The 26,114-nt window shown below is 39.4% G+C and overlaps 1 protein-coding gene across 4 annotated transcripts in view; it reads right to left on the reverse strand.

Annotated features, from left to right (window-relative positions):
* PSIP1 (PC4 and SRSF1 interacting protein 1) overlaps positions 1-26,114 on the reverse strand; it is a 37,681-nt gene that overhangs the window by 5,669 nt on the left and 5,898 nt on the right. For 3 of the 4 annotated variants that reach the window (XM_084305466.1, XM_084305467.1, XM_084305465.1), the window contains 12 exons: positions 25,863-26,001; positions 20,370-20,486; positions 17,620-17,727; positions 17,226-17,288; positions 12,130-12,244; positions 10,303-10,378; positions 9,149-9,374; positions 8,283-8,401; positions 5,147-5,202; positions 3,978-4,048; positions 1,160-1,261; positions 754-973 (listed from right to left, as the gene is read on the reverse strand). In XM_084305466.1, coding sequence (XP_084161592.1) covers positions 754-973; positions 1,160-1,261; positions 3,978-4,048; positions 5,147-5,202; positions 8,283-8,401; positions 9,149-9,374; positions 10,303-10,378; positions 12,130-12,244; positions 17,226-17,288; positions 17,620-17,727; positions 20,370-20,486; positions 25,863-26,001 — 1,412 coding nt within the window. The remainder of the gene's footprint in view (positions 1-753; positions 974-1,159; positions 1,262-3,977; positions 4,049-5,146; positions 5,203-8,282; positions 8,402-9,148; positions 9,375-10,302; positions 10,379-12,129; positions 12,245-17,225; positions 17,289-17,619; positions 17,728-20,369; positions 20,487-25,862; positions 26,002-26,114) is intronic. The other variant, XM_084305468.1, reaches the window with a different exon arrangement.

Genomic DNA, 26,114 nt, shown 5'->3' on the forward strand with positions numbered 1-26,114 from the left:
GGATTTAAATTTCGTTGTAACCCAGCTTCCCAATGTCTCTCTCATTTTGTCCTATTTCAAAACACAAATAAGACTCTTTACTGCATTTCACTCCTTTTTTAAGTTACTGAAGAGCCTCCTTGCCACAGGAGGCTTTCAATGTTGTCTAATACTTTTATAAGCACTTAGAATTAATCTGGAATAGTACTGCTTTATGCTAAGGCATAAAGGCTGCTTCTGCCTTCATGACAACTACTTCTTTATTATTAGACTGAACTATGCTACTAAGTAGTATGTAAGTGGTTAAAAGCTGCTGCTACATATAGTAGCATGCATGACATAGGAAGAGGCTGGTAAAAAGCAAGGTGGAAACCAAAAACAATGTAGGCACCAAAAAGCTCCTTGAAGAATGGAAGTAGGATGTCATTCTATCTAAAGCTTAATGTTTTTTTTTTCCCCACAAAGTAATGGAGCTAAAAGATTTACTAAGTAAAAAATGCTGAATTAATTTATTGCAAAAGCCCTTACACTCACATAGTAAAGGCAAAATAACCGTGGAAAACAGTCATAAGTTTTACCAATGCATTTTAAACTTAGTTACAGGAGCATTATCCTTGACTATTTCAGATATGCGAAGGTATAAATGGTATATAAATGGTATGTGAAGGTATAGATTAGTCGAATTCATACATCAAGCGTTTCTGGAAGCTGGCTCAGAAGTGGGTGGAGACTAAGTCTTCTATATTACAAGAAATTAAAACCGCAATGATTTACCTGTTTGGTCCTTTTCTTTTTCCATTTTTTTGTTACTTCCTTTCTTCCACTGTTCTTTGGTTTTATTGGCTTCCTCGTGCTGCTTCTGCTCAGCAAGTGATTTATTTAGAACTTGGGAAAGAACAGAGTCTCCTTCCCCAACCAGAAACATGGTCTTGAACTTGTTATAAAGCATAGTAGATTTCTCCACGATAACTTGGCTAACTTTGAATTTCCGTATCTGAAATTGAAGTGATAAAATAGGCGGTTCCAATTCTGCATGTAAATACCTATGTAATTTCATCAAATGGTAGATGAAATTCTTAAGTTAACATGAAATATCTTAGTATTCTCACTCTCCGAAGGGATAAATAACACCCATGTAAAATTAAGAACACAGTATTTTGAATAACATTGCTGATCTCACCTTCTTGAGAGTTAGAATCATCTCTGTATGTTTCTGAGCTTGTTGCATTGTGATTTGAAGGGATGCAAGCTCATCAAGAGCCTCAATACACCTGTTCACATCCTGTAGATAAACAAGAAGTTAGTTTGATGACTTCACTTAAATGTTAATACTCCTTAAATAGCCATATTGAATTCATTTCCACACTTAATGATACATTCCTAAAATGTCCTTAATTTGATGATGTACTTCATTTTATAACAATCTATACAATCCATACAAACACATACCAAGAGGTACACGTTATTTGAATGACATAAAATAAAAAACAAAAACCAAGAAACAACTTCATACCTTCATTATACCAACCCAAGCTTTCTGCTGCTCTCACAGTTCTAGTAGTTCGTTACCTACAGCTGTTCTGCAAATACTCAGCCTTTTCGATATACATTTTTTTCCATGTGACCTGCCACTGAGAAGGCAGCTAAACAAATTAAGCAGCTATGTCTGATACACAGAACTGTATTCGTGTAGAGCTTTCAGTTAAAACTTTGGTGAGTGACACTTTGTGGAGGGCACCCAGAATCAATTGTGATTTTCTGGTCCATGTCCCAGAACCATCGTGTTAAATTCTTCCTTCTATAATACTTAGTTCTCAATTCCGTTACCTTCAGCTTCTCTTACTTTTACTTTCTATTTAGAACTAAGGTTAGTCTCCAGCACAGGTCACAATAGTATTTTACATCTTGAATAAAGCTGTAGCTCCTGTTCTCAATAGAAATTAGTATTTATTTTTTTCTTTTAATAATTAATACATGTAATTATGATAAGCTAGGTATCCTTGCTGTAGCTCTATAACCAATGTTCTTCCCAGTGTTGTAAGATACTTGCTCCATTACTCTTATTTGAAGAATTCTAGGTGGGTTTTGGTTTTCCTCAAAGTTCATCCATCCATGTTTGGACAGCGTCTGCTTATTCCTCCCAGGTCACCAATCTGTTCCCACTTCCTGTGTGCTTGCTTCTCATGTCCAAATTTAGTCAGGAGCTTCTTGTTCATCCATGCAGACCTGCTGACATATTTGCTTATGTTCCTTCATGTCAAGATGAACCAATCTTAAGAAGGTAATTCAGGCAAACCAGATCTCCTGTTCCCCCTTTCCTCTCCAGAATTATCTCCCAAGGGATTCTTCCAAGCAGGTCCCTTTAAAGGTCCAAGTCTGCTCTCCTGTGTCCAAAGCTGTGATCACTTTTCTCCTGCTCCCTCTTCCTAGGGTCCTGAACTCTTACCATCTCACAGTCACTGCAGCCAAGATTGCCCCTGCCTTTACTATCCCTGACCAGCTCTTTCCTAAGAATCAGGTCCAACAGGAGGTCTTCTCTTGTCAGCTCCGTGATCATCTGTTATAAATTTCTCGCACTCCAGGAACTTCCTGGATTGTTGTGTAATCTCCATGCTGTCCTCCAGCAGATAGCAGGGTGGTCCGCCTAGGACCAGAACATTTGAATCGAAAGTGTCTCTCATCTGCCTTAAGACGATCTACCTCTTCCTCATTGGGTGATCTGCAGCAGATGTTCTCATCAATATCACCGTTGTCTATCTGCCTGCTAATCCTGACTGTAAGTTCTCAGTTGGGTAACAATCTGTCCCAATGCAAAGATCCAAGGACTCCCACGGGTCTCTCATATAGTTATTTCTTGCCTTGCCTACATGGCACCTGTCCTTCCTAAAGGATGGAAGCACCCATCCGTATCAACCTTCCATGAACTGTTCTACCAAATCTATGATCCCTGTGACACCACAGATCTGCAATTGCAAATAGATGTCTAATTTCTCTGTCCAATTTCCCACGAAGTGTGCATTGGTGTACATGCAGTTCAGAGAGGCACCCGGTTGTGCTTTTAGAAAGGCTGGGAGATTTCCTTGTAATGCTGTGCTGTCGGCAGTTCCTCATTTTTGTGCATGCACTTGTAGTGACTCCACTTCAGCCCTGTTTTGTTGATAACAAGGTTACTTCTGTTCTTATCACCCTGCATGCCATCCTGGTCCGCCATTTCCTCACTTTTTCATTCACTGTTGCTCTTGGTTTAAAGCTATTTAACCAGGTTGACCAGCTTCTTGTCAGTGATACCTTTACCCAGTTGGTCAGGTGGATCCTGTTGTCTCCTTGCAGTCCTTGATCCTCAGAGTTTCCATCATCTGGAAGTCAAATCCTGTTGCTCACATCAGTTCAACTGTTGACCCACAACGGTCAACAATTGTTGACCCACAGGATCCATCCATTCCTTCACAAGCCCTTTCCTCTCATTGGGAAGATTGAGACCACCACCCAGGTCCACAGCGCATCTGAACATCACTCTCAGAGCCACAGAGTCATATTCAGTACTTTGCAGGTCTCCCCTGACTGTATCACTGGAAAAACAGCTGCAGTTAATAAAAAGCCTGAAGGCCACACAAGCCTCAGCCACCTGTCAGCAGTGTTAAGAATTTGAGCCCTCAGAAGGCAGCAAGCCTTCTTCAACAATGAGCTGAGACAGCAGATAGAGGTCTCCATCCCTTACAGCAGATATTCTGCCACTACCCAACTCATTGCTTCCTTCTCATGTTCCTGTAAGGCTCATCTCATTTGAATGTTTCTGATAGGTAATTTATTCTGAAGTATGTTTAAGCAAAACCAATTTTACCTGCTGACATCAATATTTTAATGTCTATAGTAACCCCATTTAAACATTATCATTACCCTTCAAAATGAAAAAAAAAATCTTTTCCTTCTCAGAATATTAATTAAAAACAAATGTATGTATTTCTTGCTGTAATTCTACAAAAGACACATATACTTACAAAATTATCAATTTTTAGGGAGTTCTTAATTTCTGCATGTATTCTTTGAAGCCTGGAATCCATTGATGTTTCTGAAGATTAAAAATACTATGTATTAATATTTGGTAATCACATGAGGTTCAGTTTTGTAGAAACCATTACACAAATCTGAACACAAAGAAAAAAATGGACAGGCAGCCCAATTCAGATAACCTTTCAAGCACACTCAAGCATGCCACAGGGGTTATGACCTGAAGTGAAGTACACACTTTGTTTAAACTGGACAGTATTAGCAACCTGTAAAGTTTTCTCCTTAGGAATTTTAAGCTGAAAATATTTTTTCAGTTTCAGTATCTACCTGTCACCACCTGCTTCACAACTACGTTAAAAGAGAAGTTTCAATAAATACTAACAGCTACAAACTTGGAAAACCGTAAGTGACAGGACACCTGGATATTAATTGTTTTGTTTTCAGTAAATTGAACATAAAGAATACTGCACACAAACAGAATTTAAGTCTAGTCATCTTGGATGGGTTTGGATAAATTATTTTCCCCTGCCAGCAGTGGATTTTCTTGCAGTCCATGCCAGTGGATCTTTACTATATTACAAATAACAGCCAGTGGTTTGGATTGCTCTTAAAGATAGGAGTACTAAAAAAGGAATTACTTATCCCTGTGAAGGTCAGTTTGCAACTCTGGGTTAGTAGGCAAGACCACAATAATCTGAATCTAAGCCTCTTGCTTAGGAAGAACAAGCCTCTTCCTTAGTGAAGCCTCTTGCTCAGTAAAAGGTAATATCTAAATACTTTCAAGAGGTCCCCCAGATTATCTTGTGTTATGAGACAAAGGAAAAAAAGAAAGGGAAAACTAGAATGATTTGATTCAAAAAATAGAAACTTTTGTTTCTTTTTCACCATCAGAAGGGATCATCAGAAAAGGTTTAAAGTCTTGAATGACAGTAAAACAAGAATAGCAGAGAACTGTTATAATGCACTGAAGAAGGAACACAGAAGAACAAACACATAAGCACAAGAATGTCCCGTTTCACAGAAGGACGCAGTCATGGATCAAACAACTTGGACTAAGATCCCAACACCACCCTTCACAGTAGATTATCTTATCCAGGCAGTTAATTCTGTTCAAAGTTTAGGGTGACCCAAAATATTCTGTCAGCTTCTTTAAACTAACCTCTTTTTTTCTCCATCTTCTTAACTTCTGTTTTTTTGCCTTCTTCTTTACTCTGCCTATTAAAAACATTAAAGTGTATTTACAAAATTGTAAAATCTGTTTTTCAGTCTTTTTTTCCTCTAGTTTTTAGATGAGATGTCATGTTTTGACATACTATTTCTATAAAACATTAGCATGCAAAAACTACAATGAACTAAGCCCTGGTTTTCACAGACTGAAAAAAAATAAATAAAAGTTATTTACTTAGCTGTGATACTGCTGATAAATCACACACTGACAGACTGTTTTCCCCCAGAAAAGAAAATTACAGGTTTATAAAGACAAGTCACATTTGTGAACTATACTCTGTTTTGATTGCATGTGCAAATTTGAAAAATGGCATTGTACAAAGTTAATTTTGTAGGGAAAAAATGCTTTACGATGACAAAAAAAGTGAACTGAAAAAAAGAGCAATACTACTATTTAACGTTACCATAGGGAGTTATGGAAAGATAAGTTATGGAAAGATAATAATCAGTTAGTATGTGATTTCACTCCTTATCTGGTTATTACATCATATTTATCCTACAACTGACCTGTAACGTATCAATGATAACTTAAATCTCCTGGACATAAATACTACTAAAGAAAATTATGATTTAACCAAATTATGATTTATGATTAAGATAATTATGAATTATGATTAAGGTAATTATGATTTAACCAAAATCTCCTGCCTCTAATTGCCTTTCTAAAAGTAAAGCTGGAACTCAAGAAAACAAGACAAAAAAAAAATACCTTCATCTGTCTTAGAAGAGGAAGACAAGCAAAAACCTTTCAAACCAGATTAACTTTTTTCAGAGAAGATCATTAAAACGTTTTACAATTCCTCATTCTTGTCTTATAGAGGGGTTTCAAAACCTTATTTTATAATTATAATCAGCCCTGATGAGAAGAAGCTGGGGTCTGTTTGATGAGAAGCTCAGTATGAGCCAGCAATGTGCGCATGCAGCCCAGAAAGCCAGCCGTATCCTGGGCTGCACCAAAAGGACCATGGCCAGCAGGGCGAGGGAGGTGAGTGTCCCTCTCTGCTCTGCTCTCATGAGACCCCACCTGGAGCCCTGCGTTCAGCTCTGGGGCCCCCAGCGCAAGAAGGATATCGGAAGTATGAGTACAGAGGACTGCCATGAGGATGTTCAGAGGGCTGGAGCACCTCTCCTACGAAGGCTGTAGAAGCTGGGGCTGCTCAGCCTGGAGAAGAGAAGACTATGGGGAGACATTGCCACACCCTTCCAGTACCTAATGGGGGCAGGAGAGGGACTCTGGCAGGCAGGGAGTGGAGTGGTAAGACAAGGGGGAATGGCTTTAAACTAAAAGCAGGTAGGTTTAGACATAAGGAGGAAGTTTTTCACTCAGGGTAGTGAGGCCCTGGCACAGGTTGCCCAGAGAAGCTGTGGCTGCCCCATCCCTGGAGGTGCTCAAGGCCAGGCTGGATGGGGCTTTGGGCAGCCTGGTCTGGTGGGAGGTGTCCCTGCCCATGGCAGAGGGGTGGAACTGGGTATTCCTTAAGGCCTCTTCCAACCCAAACACTATAGGTTTATAGGCAGATTGATAGAATCATATTTCAGCATGTCATGACTAAGTATTTAGTAATACGCATCCATAAAACATTCAGGCTTTCATGTCTGTCATCTTCCACGGTCCTTCCATACTCCATCCAATTACAGACAACAATTTTCAAGTACATAAGGCTATTTTACCTCAACTGGTAGCACAGGTTCATGCCCTTTAAACACTAAGATTTCCTCAAATTTCATACAAAGCACTATTAGTACATTTATGTAAATATTAATGAAGTAGTTAATCCACATTTTCTTGGCTGTAAACTGATGAGGAAGATAACCAAAAAACAGGATCAGCCTACATTTGGCGTACTAATAAAGTAACTTGAAGTCTTGTGCCATTAATAATCAGCTACAATGAAATTCATTATACATTCATTAACTATTCCTCCCTTATCTTCCTGAAACAAAGCTCTATATACCTTCAAGAGAATACAATACAAAAGCCAGTTAAAAGTAGAGGAAATCTGATTACTATAACCAAATCAATATATGACACTTAACTGCAGAGATCAGTCAGTGTATGTCAGATTTAAACAGTTATATATTAAAAGCTGCAAAAATTCTAATGACAATTTGTTATCTCTGGAGTTGGAAACACTTAGGTTTGCTACTGGCAGGCAGAATAACTGTGCTAGCTTTCCAGAGAAGGAGTGACAGAGAAGAGAAGAAAGGGGTAGAGGATAAAAACCCCAGACAAACTACAACGTTGTTAATGGATGTGAAAAAAGTAGAGTTTCAGTTAAAAACGAGGGGGACCATTATCCTCCTTCTTATTCTCCCTTTCTTCTGCCCTCCCATCAACTGTGGAGATGGGAACATCATGTCCTTGTGGTGGTGGTGGCTTTTACACCCATTTGCAGAATAGCTCTTGAGAAGGAGTAAATTTTTTTCCTATTGGCCCCCCAGGTTTTTGGGGGGCTCTTCTCTCCAGAGTCTTATGCTTGATTCATTTGTGATAACTTATTTTCTGAACGTGGACTGCTCTTGGTATCAGTCAACTGCCCTTGCACTGCCAGAGTATTTCTTATTTTTTAAGTTGTTCCATCTGACAGTTCCAGCTGCCAGACAGAAATGTTTTCTAGGAAACCCTATGCATTCCACAACCTGACCAAAAATATCCGTTACCATGGATTAATAGGTCCTACCAGTCTCAATAAAATGCCTTCAAGATAAAGTAAAATACAAGGCTGTCCAGAATATCATTTCCATTCTCAAATGCATAGTCTAAGGATACTTCTAAACACACTCCATGATCTGTTCTCTGCTAGAAATTCCAACTCACTGGAAGACTGATATCACTTCATTTCTAGGTTCAGTTCTTCTCATCCTCCCATAATAGTACATACTGATTTAAAGGAGCTTTTTACTCTCCCCTTAAAAAGAATGTAAAATAGACAAAAAGAAGGGGGGTGGTGGAGAGAAAAATAGAACACGGTACAAACCAGCTTGGCATTTTTTCATATACTGTCTTCTCCTGCTAGTTTCAAAGTGCTCCTATGATTTGTAGACACTGCATGTTAGACAATACTCACGGTTCACAGTCTGTCTGCTCCTCTTGCTTACGCTTTCGTTCTGTCACCTCTCTCTCCTGTTGGCCTCTCATAATGTTTCTTCTATGAGCTCCCTGCAAGCTTCTTCCTCCTTTTTTCTTCTGGTTTAATTTGGGATTTTAGGATTGGAAAGAGAAAAGAAATCTTTAAGTTACTGTAAAGCAAGATGATTGAATCCTTTTCTCAAACAGGTGAACCTACCCACACTATGTCTCTGAAGCAACTCTGGTTCATGGAACAACCTGACAACAGTTGGCTTTCCCTGCAACTAAATACAAGACTTCCATATGATGATAAACTCTGATTTTTTTAGTCCTTCTCCCCTTTCTTCCTTTTCCAATTGGAAGAAAATATTCTGACCACCACAAAAACGAAGAAATTGCAAATGATTGGGAAAGCCTTATGTCTTTCAAAAGCTTATTTCAAGCCAAATATTCTCTTAGAAGCATTCAAGCAAAAAAGACCCAAACAAACAAAACAATCAAAATAAAGCAAATACAATAGCTGTAACAACAAAAAAAAAGCAACTGAAAAAAATTCTGAAAGAACTATTTGACAGAATAATATTCTGCAACTTTTATTCTGCATCTCTGTATTAGCCAACCACAAGGTTCCAACATTGAGATCTGGCATAAACTTCAGTTAATGCCCTGTCCCTGGAGGTGTTCAAGGCCAGGCTGGATGGGGCCTTGGCCAACCTGATCTAGTGGGTGATATCCCTGCCTAAGGCAGGGGGGCTGGAGTTAGATGAACTCCAAGGTCCCTTTCAATCCGGAAAAAAAAAAAAAAGTATCTTCAGTGATACTACTTTCCTTTATAATAAATAGATCAGTACAGCGAAATTATACCTTGTCACACTCTTGCTCTTCTCCATCATCTTCAGAATCAGAAGTTGATGTAAAAATGATTTTTGTAGCATTCTTCCTTTTTGGTTCAGCCTCTTTTTTTCCTTCTTTTTTGTCAAATTCCTTCTTTGGTTTCTCCTCTTCCTTCTGACCTTCTTCATCCTTCTTCCCTTGTTTTTTAGACTTTTCTTCTGGTCCTTTTTTCTTTGCTTTCTCCTCCTCAGTAACACTGAAACATGAACAGTACTTAGGCATCATCATTAGTAACAGTGAACTTAAAGCATGTGAATTCCCTCAATTCAGGAAGGTGTGTTTTTTTGAAAATACAGAATCTTAAAAATTATGAAATTAATGAACTCTCAGTTCATCTAATGACTGAAAAAATGTACGGTCTTTTTCTAGAATTATTGTCCATTACCTAAGGTAAAAAAAGAATGTTATTATTGAATACAAATAATAATAAATGAAGATAATAATTATTAATAGTACAGAGGCCTTAATGAAGCAAATGTATTGTGCATGCATAGATGTAAAGTCAAGAAGTTAACGCTCAGAAATTCTCCACATGCATATGTATCTGCAGGACCAAAGACTATTCCAGAGTGCAAACACTAAAGTAATTCTTATGTTATAATTATTTAAGGCGTACATATACCAAAACTGTGCATTTGCTAACCTACTGAAAATTATGCTAATGCTGAACTTTCTTTCAGTTATAAGAAAAACTTGAGGCATGGCACAAGGACAATGGAAGGTAAGTATAAAATTTAGGTTGCTGATAGTGTTGGAATTCGGTCATACCATCAGAAGACAATTTTGAAACAAAATGTAACAAATTGACATTTTCCTTTTGTATGATCTTGCCTTCCTCTTATCAAGTATCTTTTCACACAGCATGCAGTTACTAAGTTAATAACATTTTTGCACAGACTTTACAAATCAGGAAGGTTAAGATCTTCTGTCTTGATTTATACAATTGTATACCTTGAGTTATGTAATAGTATTCATACATAATACTATATAATAGTAACTCAAGAGTTAATATAGAATCATAAACAACATCAAAAAAACCAGTAACTCATATTGAACAGTAGAGGGGAAAAAAACAATCAGGAACTAAATATGAAGTCTTCACATACAATAAACAAATAACTCACAGGTCACTCTCGGAAATACAAGGGGTTTTCACCAACTTGGGTCTCCCTCTTGGTTTTGGACTCTTCACTTCAGAAGCTAGTTTTAATACAGAAATAACAGGTTAGTCCACAGCTACCATCTAATTCCTTGTCTCTGAGGAAAGATTCTTACTCAAGAGACGTTACACTTAAACCAAAATAACTGTTTTTATACAAAATTCAAGTGTTAAGTGAGTACCAGCCTTTAATCAAGATCTCTTTGAAATATTAGTGCTATTTCATACTTCGGTTATTTGCTAACCACAGGCTCAAACTACCAATTCTCTCATATTTTCTGCACTCTGTGCAATTACAATTTGTTTTAAATGTTGCATAACTGATATAAACAAGCCTGAAATCAGAGAATCAGAAACAAGTGTAAAGAAGTCATTTAGTGTCCACATTTACATGGAGCCTGTTTAGTGCCAGTAGCTTTCGGTACACCATGGAGCTTCCTTAACTTGGTAGCAAACCACTTAAGTTCTACCACCATACCAAGGTATATAGAAAAACTTGGCATTTCCTCACATTTGCCATATTGTTGCAAGACAGTATATCTGCCTTCTTGGCATTTAAACCCATGAAACTCTGTCAAACAAAAACACTCAGTGCACTGCATTTACAGCTTTGCAGAATGTGCTTGTCTCACCACATGTTCACTGTGGTATCAGGTGACGTAATAGTGTTTAACTTTCTGTTGGTATTAGTGTAGAGCACTGTTAAGCAAGAGATGCATGCATTATATTGGCACTAGAAAATGCTGCATAGTACATCTTACAAAACGGTATTTTATGTAAAGGGCAAAAGCATCTCATACAGATCCTTTCCTGCTCTTACACACAGTAGTTAGTGGAAACAAAATACATTTTAAAGACAAAAGCACATATGACAAATGTACATTTAGTAAATATAATGAAATTGTGGAGGACACTGTAGATTTAATTTCCTTGCAGCTTCCAAGGCAAAAGCAACTTTGTCTAGTTAACTGGTTGCACTTTCTCTAAGTTATTTTCATATTGTCAGCAGACAATACAGATGAGTATAAAGTATTAACTATCTGTTTCCCAAACTGTATGGTCATACAATGTACTTAACTGCTCCAAGAACTGTTTGCTAGTGAAGTAGTTAATAACCAATTCAAGAATATCTGCAAGCTTACCATGAAGCTTCCAACAAATCGCATCATTGCTACCTTCAAAAAAAACAAGCACTACTGGATTTGCAGCGTTTCAAATTATATATTTTTAAATAAAGTAGTTGTACTTTCACTTCACTTGTCTGTCAATCTACACAGATCATTCTATTGTTTTAAATATTTTTAAATGAGTCTCTCCTACTCTTTGCTTGTTTTTATTGTTCTCTGAACTCCATCTACAGGCACCATCTCCCCACAGCTCTCTTACTCATGCTTTAAGGATGTTCTAACAACAATTTAACTATTCTATGGTATTCTGTACGTTTTTAAACCTTTGCAGAGCAACAGTGCACAAAGAAATCTTATTGCATAGTCTATAGTTTAGCAGTGTTCTATGAAGAACGCTTTTCTGAAGGGGACACTTGTACCACCCGAAACAATGAGACTTATTCAGAGGACTGAGCATTAATGCTAACAATTTAAATCCATTTATGTCCTAGAGGCTCCAGTTTGAGATATGAGATATTTTCTCATAACAATCTATTATCAAGCACTGTCCTTAGTGTAAGAAATTACTTTGCGGTAGTTTAGGTGGAAAGAGGCAGTAAAACCTCTCTAATTATACAAAGGTATTTCTGTAACAGAAAAAAAAAAAAATCCTTTTTTAAGGTTACCTGCTGGTCTTCCTCTTTTGGGGCTTACTTTTGGAGACACTGTCACAGGAGTTGCTGCTGCAACCGCTGCTGTTGCCACTACTGCTGGTTCCTCAGCTTCAGCTTGTTTTTCAGCCTAATTTAAGGAATGCATTACCCAAGTGAAAAACTGCACCAACTGTTGCTTCTTCAAACAACAGTTTTAAATGTTAGCATTACTATACTATTATATATTATTAATATATCATACTACTGTATTGTTTCTATATGTGAAAAAAATCAAATTTAGTAACAGTAAATCTTAAAAAGACATCACTTGTTTTATGTGCTCCATACCATGATTACCTCATACAGTAATGTTTCAAATAATTTCAGCTATTCATCATTCATCTTCAGAAAAATAAAACTATCTTGGTACAAGGAAATAAAAGAATGATTTACAAGAATCCTTAATATCACCGTAACAGCATGTCAAAACCAAGTTTTAAGCAGGTAAGTTCACTTTTTGCCCATACAGAAATATTCTTAGATACCATCATCTTCCCTAGCAGTATCACAGCATCTGGTCAGTAGATGGAGCTACTCAGAAAAACACCTGCTCTGTAGCTAATTATCCACAATGGAAAAATTGATGAGCTGCACTAACCAGATATAATAAACTTCATCCATACAGTCATCTTAGAGGGGCTGGGTTGTAAAGAGAGAGAGAAATCTATGAAAAAGAAAAATGATATGCATCTCCCCACAGAAACATTCCATAAAAAGAACATAGAAAAATTCCAGCTTGAGAAAATATTCACAGAATTTCGTGTAGTGGATACAGAAGCATCAGCTTGCAGAAACAGAAAAGTTAGTTACAAACACATTTATCTTCATATTGTCTTTAGAAACAAGTAATAATGAGCTATTTAGAAAGAATGAGTGTAGTGGGTTTACGTGGCAAGGTTTTGGTAGGCCGGAGCCATAGGGGTGGTTTCTGTGAGAAAGATCTAGAAGCTGCCCCATGTTTGGGAAGGGCCCCATTGTTTTCCAGATCCGAGCCAATAAGCGATGTTGTTTTTCGCCTCTGTGAGAGCATATTTAAGACAGGGAAAAAACGCTGCGCCACACAGCAGCCGGGAGCGAGAGAACAGCCTTGCACCAAGGTCAGAGTAGAGGGAGGGGGAGAGGTGCTCCAGGCGCCGGAGCAGAAGTCCCCTGTGGCCTGTGGTGAGGACCATGGTGAAGCAGGATGTCCCCCTGCAGCCCATGGAGTACCACGGTGGAGCAGGGCTCCACGCTGCAGCCCGTGGAGGAGACCACGGTGGAGCAGGTGGCCCTGCACCGACGGAGGCTGCCGCCTGTGGAAGACCCCTGCCGGAGCAGATTCCGGGCCGGACCTGTAGCCCGTGGAGAGGAGCCCACGCAGGAGCAGGTGACCTGGCAGGAGCTGCTGCCCGTAGGGGAGCCAGGTTGGAGCAGTTTTCTCCTGAGGGATGGACCCCGTGGTATGGACCCATATCTGGAGCAGTTCTGGAAGAGCTGCTGCCTGTGGGAAGCCCACGCCGGATCAGTTCATCAAGGACTGCATCCCGTGGGTGGGACCCCACAGCACAGGGGACGAGAGTGACCGAGAAGGAGCGGCAGAGAAGAAGTGCTGTAGACTGACCATAACCCCCATTCCCCGTTCCCCTGCGCCGCTCGGGGGGAGGAGGTGGAAGAGGGTGGATGGGGGGGGAAGGTGCTTTTGTTTTTTTTTTTTCCTTTGTTTTCTCACTTCTCTCGCTTGTTAGTTGTAGGCAATAAATCTTACTATCTCCTTATGCCGAGTCTGTTTTGCCCGTTACAATAATTATTGCGTGATTTTGTCGTCCTTATCTCAATCCTTGAGCCCTTTTCACATATTTTCTCCCCATTCCTCTTTGAGGAGGGGGAGTGAGAGAGCGGCTGTGGTGGAGCTCGGCTGCCCACTCGAGCGGAACCACGACAATGAGACATACTTAGATCAAGGCTGAAGTAGAGGTACATCTCACATAGACAGATTGTTTAAGTAAGACAGAAAAACAACTGATTTTTTTAAACAATTCCAAGATGAGAGAACACCTTGTTTCTTTCAAAGGCATATAAGGAATGCATTCAAAGCCATGTAACTGCATAGACAACACTTTTCTGATCTGTGAACATGCACCACATCCCTTGGAATAACTATTCAAGCTCAGGAGCAATGCATCCCAACAAAGAGGAAGTCAGGCAAAAATGCGAGGTGGCCCTCCTGGCCCAACTCCAGCAGAAAAAGGAAGCCTACAGAGGGAGGAAGCAAGGACAGATGACCTAAGAGAAAGGTAGAGATACTGTCTGAGCAGTCAAGGACCAAGTTAGGAAACCTAAAGCCCAAATGGAATTGTTTCTGGCCAGATACAACAAGAAGGGCTTTGGTAAGTACTCAGTGACAAAAGGAAGACTAGGGAAAACATAGCCCCTGTGCTGAAGGAAACAAAAGGCCTGGTTACTCAGGACAACAAAAAGGCCCAGGTGCCAAAGAGCACAGTCTTTCCCAGCAGGACTGGCCTTCAGGAATCCCAGATTCCAGAGGACAGGCTGAAAGACTGGAGCAAGGAAGATGTACCTCTGGTGGAAGAGAAGCAGGTCATGGAATACTTCAGCAAACTAGACATTCACCAGTCCACAGTGAATCCTGATGGGATACACCCATGAGTGCTGAGGGAGCTGGCAGATGTGATTGCAAGGCCAATCTACAGTCTTTGCTTGGTCATGGCAACCAGAAGTGCCTGAAGCCTGGAGGAAAGCAAACATCAGTCCAATCTTCAAAAAGGGCAAGCTGCAGGACCCATAAAACCTCTGCTCCTTCCTTGGGAAGGTGATGGAATAGCTAATCCTGGAAGCCATTTCCAGACACATGAAGGAAAAAATCATCAGTAGTACTCAGGATTCACCAGAAGTAAGTCATGCCTGACCAAACTGGTTACACTTGTATAATGAAATCACCAGCCTGAAGGATGGGGGTGACAGAGAACAGCAGATACTGTTTTCCTAGACTTCAGTAAGGCCTCTTACACTGTCCTGCATGACAGAAGCTTCTGAAGAATGAAAAGCAGTACATGTATGTTGAAGACTTAGCAGGCAGTGAGATAGATTGAAAATCAGCTGAACAGCTGGACCCAGAATGTAATGGGTTAGTGGTACAAAATCTAGTTGTAGGCCTGTAAGGAGCAGACTACCCAAGGGGTCAACATTGTCCATTTTTGTTTAACATATTCATTAATAAACTGAGAGATGGAGTAGAGTGCATCCTCTGTAAGTTCACATACGAGACCAGACTGTGAGGAGGCTGAAGTAACCAGCCATCCAGAGGGACCTGGACAGGCTGGAGAGGTGGGCTGACAACAAACCTCATGAAGTTGAACAATGAGAAGTGCAGAGTCCTGAACCTGGGTAGGAACAACCACACTGGGGGCCACCCAGATGGAAAGCAGCTGGGTAGAGAAGGACCCTGGAGTCCAGGTAGACACCAGGTTGAACATGAGTCAGATGTGTGCCCTCGCTACTGAGAATGCTAAAGGTATTCTGGGCTGCATTGAGAGAGGAAATCCTTCAGCTCTACTCTGCATTGGTGAAGCTGCACCTGGAATACTGTGTCCAGTTCTGGGCTCCCCAGTACAAGAGACACATGGACGTACTGAAAAGAGTCCAATGGAGGGCCACTAAGATGATCAAGGGACTGGAGCACATCTCCACTGAGAAAGGAGCCTTGGAGTGGATCTTATCACTGTGTATAAATATCTGAAGGGAGAGTGCAAAGATGGAGCCAGGTTCTTTTCAACAATGTCCCGTGGCAACACAGGAGGCAACAGACACAAACTGAAGCACAAGAAGTTCCATCATCAAGAAGCAGTTCTTTCCAGTGGGTGAGGGAGTGGAAATCTTCAAAAGCCACCTGGACATTGCCCTGGGCAACCTGCTCTAGGAGGCCCTGCTTGAGCAGAGGGTTGGACTAGATGGCCTGCAGATGTCCCTTCCCAGCTCACCCATTCGGTGACTCAGCAATGGTCTGCAGTAATGCCAATTTCTGGTTAAACCACCTACAACAAGCAGCACGTGCCAAACACAAAACTGAAGCTGCTAAGTGTGACAGAAGAAACCATCCGGGGCCTGAAATGTGTTATGACACTAAGAAAACAACAATGCCAAACAAATCAAAAGACACCACAGCCGTAAGATTTGGGTGCATTATGAAAAAGTACAGAATGAGATCTCTGTTTTAATGTCACCTGAAAGGCTTCTCTCCCATTTAGAAGCCGATATCAAATATATGCACACTCACAGATATACTGTCAATTCCTTGCTGTTTCAGACTTGCCTTCATTGAATATTATTTTAGATTTATGTTTAAGATTTTTTAATAAAGTACTCTTTCAATTATTTTAATTGTTTTTATAAGAATATATAAATGGCTATCTTTCTTTTTCATGAAGCAAATGATACTTAGTATGCTACCTACCTATGGCAAACACACTAAGGTTCACAAGTACACCTTTGCACTCATCCCTGCTGTCAGCACTAATGTATCATGTTAAAAATCAGGAAATAGTTTCAAATTAAAATTAAAACTTTGCCTCACTTTAATCTATTTTTTATTTGGATCAGTGCCCTGATCTAGCTTGCTATGTGACCACATGAATGCTGATGGTGGAGTACACTAAGCTAGCAGCTGGAACTGCTTCTTTCATAAGAACACCAATTTTTCCCAGGTAGAAGAAAGTGCAAAAGCACAACCTCACAAAAGTGGGAAGTATTTCAGGTGTTGGTTCAATGTGAAGATGATATTAAACATTTTTTTCAGAGCTTCGAGACAAAATAATTTATGTTAGTTTTTCTTATTTACACTGGACTATTTGGGAAAAAAAGGGAAACTCCCTACTCTGCGCTGAGTTCAAACAGAATTATGGCTTTTAAAACATTCATGAGAAAACTGCCATTCCTGGAAGTCTTCCAGCTATTTGGAAGGGATGGGAGAGTGAAAACAAAACAAAAGTCAAGCAACTTACTCATAATCTGTCACAAAAAAAGTGATACCAGTATTATCACATCCAAACATAAATAATTAACCATACTGTTACCTTTCTTTTTCTTCCTCTTCTAGCAGCTTTAGGAATAGACGCATCACCTGTTTTCACCACATCCTGTGTAAATTGAAAATGATGCTGAGTTTTAACAGAAGAAAGAAATCTTATGAAGTGATAAAAACACACTGTTCCCCTGATTTTTAATTGAACTCAGACAAGCCAGATTAAAGTTTGCTCTCTGCCAAAAGCTTAAATTCCTGTTAATTTCCATGAGAAGTTTTAATCTGCGTCAACACATATGAAGTTTTACAGCTTAAACTGCAGTTCTGAGACTGTCACACTAGCAGTAACTGTATGTAGCTTCCCAGTACATAAAAATAAATTTTAATTAACTGACATAACATTAATATGTTCTTTACTATGCAGGAAGAGATGAGTTTTCACATACTTCTTTATTGTTTCTTTCAGAAGGTACATCATCTTCCTTCAAAGTATTCATCTCTTTTTCCTCTTCTTCCATTATTGTACTTAAGCTGTTATCCCTCTTAGTGGGCAACTGCAAACAGAAACAACAGAGAGTCAATGGAAAAGTGCTTTGAAGAAACAAAAGTTAAATGAGCACATGCTAATAACCATCATGCTGCTTTTCTCTTTTCAGTCTCCCTGTATACACGCTTCTTTCTTACGTACACTTTGGAAGTATAAGGCAGGACCACTTTCAAACATATTGCAGATTGATGTATTCTGATAACTATGTATTATGATGGAAATTCAAGACCGTTTTGTGTTTATGATAATGTAACTACTTTTTCACTGCATCATCTTTATGTGAGTATTTCTAAATGTTCATGCCAATATTCAAGATTCAACTGAATCAGCTCAGGCATACAGATGGATTACAGTCACAGACATCTATCAAAGACTATCACTATTAAACAAAGACTTCATGTAGACCACAAACAAGTTGTTTAATCATGTGAGACAGTAATTAGTGATAAATGGTGTCACCTAACCTGTGCATTTTTCTTCTTTTTTTACACCTTAAAATACTAATTTTCATTTTAGACAAGCAAGTAGATTTGAACATCAAGTTTGTAATAAATTACTTGGAGATAATCAACATTTTTCTTGTTGTCTAGGTATGCGCATTTTTTTTCTTCTTTTAAATTTCTTTTCATCTTCTCAACTCTAATGCTATTGCTTTGCCCAACTTTCAAGCACCTATTATGAAATTCCCTTTAATAGTAGCTACAGGTCTTAAAATTTCAAAATTGAACGAAGTATCACAGGCAGGGGGCTGTCACATAATGCTGATAATCACTTACAGCCATATTATATAACAGAAGGCTTTGTTGTGTTTTTGTTCACTTTTTTCAGAGTGCAACTTTAAGAATAATCACTGTACATTAAAATCACAAGAAGTCAGAGTACAAGGGTTAGAAGCATATTATAACTACATCAATATCAATAGCAAAGGACTAAATCTGCTACAGATGTTGTCTTAAACTGGTAAAATGATTGAGACTCATTACATAAATCTATCCCTTAAAGACATTCCATTCCATTTTGGTGTTCAAAGGGCTACGTATGGTCTTTGTATTTTTCTTTCAGAGAGCTAGGTCAGGACAGCCAGGAAGCACTTCTCAGTGGAAACATGATGACATTGACATCTCCACTCACACAAGGTGTTTGCTGCATACATTGACAATGAAGCAAACTGATGAACTGGTCCAGTACAAAAAAAAAAAATAAAGTTTTCCCTTCGCAGTAGCAAATGCTGGGAGAAAAATGCTTTTATCAACATTGTTCATAGGCAACAAAGAGGAATAACAACTGGTTTACAAATTCTATGAGGAAATTACATATTGAAAAGTGTTCCTGAAGTACACTTGACAGAACCCAAATTAGACGGACCTTCCAAATGTGCTGGTACAAAATTACGAACACTCAAAGCAGCAACAAGTTGGGAGAAATAACTCAAATGCCTCCACAGTTTCCAACTCAACACAACAACTTTTGACACCTATTTTTAAATTGAAAGTCTTTTTTCCTCTTGAAAAACAAGCTTAGAGCTCCTAGACAATCCTCCAGGAGGTATATTCACTATGTATTAAGTACACTGGAAAATCTTCAGTTTCAGTGCTAAAGGACAGCCACCTACGCCTACAGTAAAACTACACTAAAGCTTGACAAATAATCAACAGGAAATCTAACACAATTGAGGCAAGTCTATTCAAGAGTTAGACACTTGTTTTAAGGGCACTGATTGTTCTGTAGTGTATTAATTTCCAGAAGTGACTTAAAAATAAATGAGATGCCATAAACTTATCAATATCAACTGCATCACATTTTTTGTCATTTTATGATTCTAGTCTCTTTCAAGGAAAAAGGAGATGACAACAACTCTTCTACACTGTATGGAAAATAAAAGACGCGAACAAAACAAAACATTCAAGAATAGAGAAAGTTCAAAGTGATGTGCTACACTCTGTTATCATTAAGTAAGCAGTAAGCTAGAAAGATTCCCCTCTTAAAATACAGACTGTACAGCAGCAAGAGGCTTGAAAAAATGGTATTTCAGACAGAAATGCATTTTGTAAGTATGAATACAATATATTTAAGAATATAATTTGTTTCAGAAAATTTCAATGTATGCACACATTGACAAGGCAAAGAAGCTAAACCTTGTCTGAATAAATTACCAATTACTCACAAGGCACTTCCCTGACCCTGAATTCAACTGATACAACTATCTTTTTATCCCTTATATATTGCCTTTTCTATCTGTTCCCATCGCAGCGTGTGGTGTAATTCAAACTGACTCGTCTGTTCAGGCAAATACACTGAAAAACTCTTTCAGTCCCAAAAGAACTTAACTTCTCTTCAGCTTTTCTTAGTTCTCTTCTTAGTTCTCTTAGGCTTTTCAGGGGAAAATATTGTAAATGAATAGACAGTTGTACCAGACAATGATATTACCAAGTCTTCAAAGAGAAGAAGGTAATCTTAAAGTTACATGTTGGCAATCATTTTGAATTTAATGTACCTAGGAAATACTAATACATATATTAAGCCTAATAATAACCAAATGTGAAGTAGTTATGACAGGAAAGTACAGTTCAAGTATTTAAATAAAAATTTGACAACAAGGTTTGACTTGAAAGGTTGATAGTAAAACAAAACACAAATTCTATCACTTACTTTTAGGAGAGAAGACTTTCTCCTTTTGGCTCCTGATTTTTCTTCACTTCCCCCAGCAGAATCCTGACTGCTCTCTTGAAGAGTTTCTTTGATAGAAGTGCTAACAGATGGATGGGACTTCAATAGAAAAACATGGCAATTGAAACAAAAATTACTTTCTGAATTACCGAGTAACTACACTGAGAGGTGTTCTGCCACCTGTAAGTTACCAATGAAAACATCAGCCTAAGGAATCCTTAATGGGAATCTACAAAAATATCGAAATTTATCTATTTCTTTAATTTTCAAGCATATCAATTTAAATTATATTTTCATTATCAAACTTTCAAGTTCTAATGCTATACTGATAATAAAACTACTGCAATGCGAAAGAGCAAGATTTTGCTTAAACATAACTTGCAAGGCTCCTGTCAAGAAACACTGATTTAAAAGAGCTGTCAATCCTAAATGAGCAAGAGCCAGCTACCAATTCCTGAAAACACGAGCAGAAAAAAACAAAAGCTAAAACTGAAAGTCAAGGACACGGTAATTGACGAGGTAAAGTCAGAATTACTCTTTTAAATTCCATTACTTTGTGGATAGCATTCTCACTCTTGAATATCAGCTCCTTCGAACAACGCTGGCAGAATTCCTCTGACTCTTAGTATTTCCCCCTCTGAGGAAGTGGTTTTGGATTTAAGCCCAAGCCACAAGCTCCCTTCTACCCTCTACCTTCCTCACTAGCAGTTACAAGCAACATCTGTGAAGTATAAACACTGCTTTCAGAACATTCCAGCCAGCCCTGGCAGTTGAACAGAAACGGCAGCTCTCAGAAGGACTTATCAAAACAAAATATACTCAATAAAGAGAGAGAAAAAAAAAAGGGGGGGGGGAGTTAATTTCCCTCTAGGAATAGCTAACAAGTCTGTCACTTCAATATTGTCTTGTAGTCAAAATAAAAGCTTGATTTTGCCAACATCTCCACGTGACTACCCCCTCTAGCCTTCTGTTCTGAGGCCAGACAAAACACTCCCTCCTCGCACTTAATATTTAGACTCTGACAACTGAGCCATCTTTACAGCTACTGTCCAGTAACTGTGCTTCATTTAACTCAAAGAATGTTTGTTTTAAGCCAAAAGGCTGTACGTGTATCACATGTAGACGTCACCTACGTGAACTGCAATGTTACCAGTAGGCCATAACGTATCACCCTGCTTCAAAGCATCATCGGAAAAAGAGGGCCTCACTTACCAGTTTACTACTGTTATCTTCCCTCTAAATCTTTGCAGCCTACCACCACTGCCCTCAGCTCCAGGCCGGCTCGCTGCCGGCACTGACCTTCTCTCACAGGCTGTCCTGTCTGGGGCGCAGGGGCGGGTGCAGGGCTGAGGAGCGCCGAGGGGCTGCCTGCAGCCGGCCTCAGCCACTTCCAGCCGGCCGCGCCCAGCCGAGAGCGTGAGGGCGTGAGGCGCCTCTGTGGGGACCGGGCGCATGGAGGGGGCGCGACAGCTACGGGCAGCTGAAGGGAGGGAGGATCAGGCGCCTGATGAGGACTGGAGCACTGACGTGGAAGGACAGCCAGTACCTGCTCAATGACATGACGCCTGCACCGGGCAGGAGGGACACCAGGGCAAAAGAGATGCCAGGGCTGGAGGGATGCTGGGGAAAGAACAGAGGCACAAGAGGTGTCCCCCGAGCCAGGCTCAGAGCCCAGAGGAGCTGCCTGAGCAGGGGCGAGGAGGTACACCTAGTAACTACACCTACATCACCTCACCACAGGGACTGACTGTAACGTGTGGCAAGGGGACTTGACACCAGCAAGGGTGGAGCAGAAGCGTACAGAGGGAAGGCTGAGGCATTTTTCTCTAACCTGTTTGTCTTTGTTTCTCATTGCACAGATCTGTAACAAAAAGCTTGTGTTAATTGCCTAAATTGTGCAGAATTACCTTACTTGTTAGTGTTTTGTGGCCTGTGACACACCCCTTTTTGATCTCTAAGCCACCCCCCTCCCATTTTGCCAAGTTCAACCACTCTGCTACTATTAATACTACTTTCCTATAAACTTCCATAAAACTGCATAGGTAACTAAATCAAACTCACATGCTTGCTTTCCTCCCTGGATTAAAATGTCTACTTAACTTAAAAAGACTGACAGCCACAGAGATTTTGCCTATCAGACAGATGAGCATCTTCCTCTTACTACTTGAAGGGAGAATCTGCATGTACTCATTTCTCCAGCTTATAAAGTATGATGCTAAGGCAACATCCTCACAAACAGGAGAGCCATCACCTAGTCAAATAGCAGGGAGCTAACAACAAAATAAAACAAGGTACCACTTAGTCTCATCTTTGTGAACTGTACGTTACCTGCAAAGTATTAAAAAAAAAAAAATAAAGCTCATTTCAGCACACAAGCTGAAAATAAATAAAACTGAAACAAAAAAATATCACACTACAATTCTCTTATTATAGGATAAAACGGGACATTCTTCAGTCTTAGCTATGGATCTCTGAGGGACAGTAACATAATACTCCATTCTGCAAATAAAACACCAAAGATGGTGTTTTGTGAAAAGCCATGGAAGACATACAACTCGTTTACTTGAAAGCATCAAATATTGTCAAAAAAAATCCCTTTAAAGCAGGCCCTTACTGCTGGCTTTATTTCAGATCAAGTAACCCTTACTCTGCCTGTTTTACATTCAGATTTCTTTTACAGAATACAGCTATTTGCAGGTGTTCTCCTTCAGCAACAACAAGAATTGCATGCATGTAAAAATATGAGCTCACTAAATCCTATGGGCTTGATTTGCTCCAAGTAAAGGTTCCTTTTAAGAACGGATAACAAAGGGAAAGCTATCAAAACAAAATGCTTTCTAAAATTAAGGTGAAAATTCAGAGGAAAATTTCATAAATCACAGAATATCCTGAGTTAGAAGGGACCCACAAGTATCATTAAGGATGCTCCCCATGACCACCCAAGAAAGTCAAACCACATGTCTGAGAGCGTTGTCCAAACAGTTCTTGATTTACTTCTTACGCTTGTGGAGGACTTGTTAGTGTTAGGTCAGAGGTTGGACTCACTAATCTTGAGGTCTCTTCCAACCTAGACAATTGTGTGTGATTCTGTGTGATGCCTAAATTGCACTTACTCAACATGAGGCTGCACCAGCACAGAGCACAGCAGGACAATCCCTTCCCTCGACCAGCTAGCGATGCTGTGCTGGATGCACCCCAGGGCACAGTGGCCTTCCTGGCTGCCAGGGCACGCTGCTGGCTCATGTTCAACTTGACATTGATGAGAACTCCCAGATCCCTTCCTGTGGGGCTGTTCCCCAACCTCTGGTCCCCCCAGACTGTGCATACAGCCAGGGCTGCCACGTGTCAGGTGCAGAATTTGGCATTTGCTCTTGTTGAATTTCATGCAGTTGGTGATTGCCCAGCCCTCTCATTGTCAACATCTCTGTAAAGCCTCTCTACCCTCAAGGGAGTCAGCAACTCCCCTGAGTTTCACATCATCAGCCAACTTAATTAGCAGACCTTTAAGTCCTGGTTCCAAGTCGTTTATGAAGACATTAAAGAGAAGTGGCCCTAAAATGGAGCCCTGCGAAACCCCACCAGTGACTGGGCACCACCCCATTTACAAAACACTTTGAGCCTTTATTTACCCCATTCATAGAACCATAGAATGGCTTGGGTTAGATGGGATCTTAAAGATCATCTAGTTCCAACCCTCCTGCCATAGGCAGGGATGCCACCCACTATATCACATTTGCCAGGGCCCCGTCCAGCCTGTCCTTCAATTCCTTCATTCATTCTGTAAAAACTGAATATATGTAAGCAAATTAGTAACCATGGCCCTGTAATTCATTTAACAGTTAAGACATCCCCAAGAACAGTTTCTTCTTTCAGCATTTTTAAAGCTCACTTATAGAAACAGAATTTAAATACTACTTGTGCAAAGACTGTGTGTTTCTAAGCGTTTTTTCTTGTGTGTTTCTAAGCAAAAAAGGCAGTGGCAAAAAAACAATCCAGTAGCTCTAGACAGAACCTGAGTAGTTCACAGAGCTTGTTAAAGAACTGTTACAGAAGCTGGACCGAAGTGTTTGAATGATACTGAAAAGGTATAATGGACTTTCCCCATAGCAAAGTTGCTAGACTAAGAAACTAGTCTGTATACATCTGTTGGTAATGTTTTTTCTGCCTCCAATTGGAAAAGTATTTAGAAATGCCTGAGATGTTAAGAAGGCAACGCAAAGTACCGCTTAGCTGAAGTTATTGATCCCCACTATGAAATAAAACACTGGAAGGCCTTGCTGTCAGTGGTTGTTTATACCCACATATATTTTCAGGTTGTTAGAACTGACTGATAACATAAAACTAAGCTATGGTTCACTATTTCCTCAGCCACCCAGGCAGAACCTCTCCTAAGCTGCCACAAATAAAACAGCAGATTGTCTAACGACTCATTTTTCAGTAGCAGAAGAAAGAAACTGTCTTATTAATAGTGTTTCTCTCTGTTGTAAGGGGATTAGCATCTAGGGGCAGAAAAAGTGTACATCCAGAGCACAACCTCTTTTCTACTGACTCTTGCTCAGATTAACTCTTGATCCATCCTTCAAACTAGAGACGCAGTAGCTTGGGATATCTTTAGGAGCAGGAGTTAACTGGTGCAGAAATGGCTGTCTGGCATGTCAAGTAGGAGCAGAAAAAAAATACAGACACCAATTTTTTTTTTATTATTACCACAATAATGTCTAGAGGCCCCAGTATGTGATCAGGGCCCACTGTATGTACCAAAACCAAGAAGCTATAGAATGTTCAGAGAACACAACAGACAAAGAGGATCAAGACATTTTTTTTCTTTTAAGAAGAAGTTTAGGCCTTTTTATAAGTAGAGCTGCTTAGCCCCAGTTTAAGCTTGGGACATCTACCAAGAGGGTAAGAAACAGAACTACTGGCAAATGAAAACTTAATTGAGAGTCACATAACAGAGGGGCAAAAACCAAGAATCACATTATTTCCAGCCACCATAATGAAAATACAGTGTACTACAAAAGCATGCAATGAAATCTTACACAGGTATTTGTGGAGAAAACCACTTGGGCTTAGATGACAGGAAGAAGTAAAGTGACTGAGATTACTGATGACTGAGTAAAAACTGATAAAAACCACTATTTTTTAAGTACAGTTGTATGGTTCTGAATATGACTTGACATCTGCTGTGATAGAGCAACATCGTAAAAAATATGTTCAACTTTCAATAGTGATAGACTTATGCTCTGAAACTGTCAACATGAGCTTCATGAGCTTACTGTAGAAAATTTGGAAATTTCCACTTACATGAAAGGAAAGTCTCATGCTACTAAAACTAGAGATAAATTAAAAAAACAAAACAGTGTAACCTGCAATTGAGTGTCAACGATTCTTTATCCTAGAACAGTAAATATTCATTGCCTTTTTTTTTCCCCCAACAGTACGATAACAACTAGTTGCAGACTTTGCATAACTTACCTGCTGATGAGAGAACTTCACTCTGGGATTATTGTCAATTTCCCACAAGCCTTCATTAAAGCCCTTTCTTTTATTTGGTTTTCCATATTTCTCTTTATTTTCAGAGTAAGGGAATATGTCCTTTGGTCCCAAAAACGCCCTTCAGAAGAGAAAGAAAAAGTTACCAGGAAAAAAGCTACTCATGTTTTAAATATTTTTTTTTTTTTCAAAAGGAGAAATAAGCATCAGATATCATTAAGAAGCACAACTCAG

This window comes from Netta rufina (assembly GCF_964035555.1).
Source record: "Netta rufina genome assembly, chromosome: Z".
NCBI lineage: Eukaryota > Metazoa > Chordata > Aves > Anseriformes > Anatidae > Netta > Netta rufina.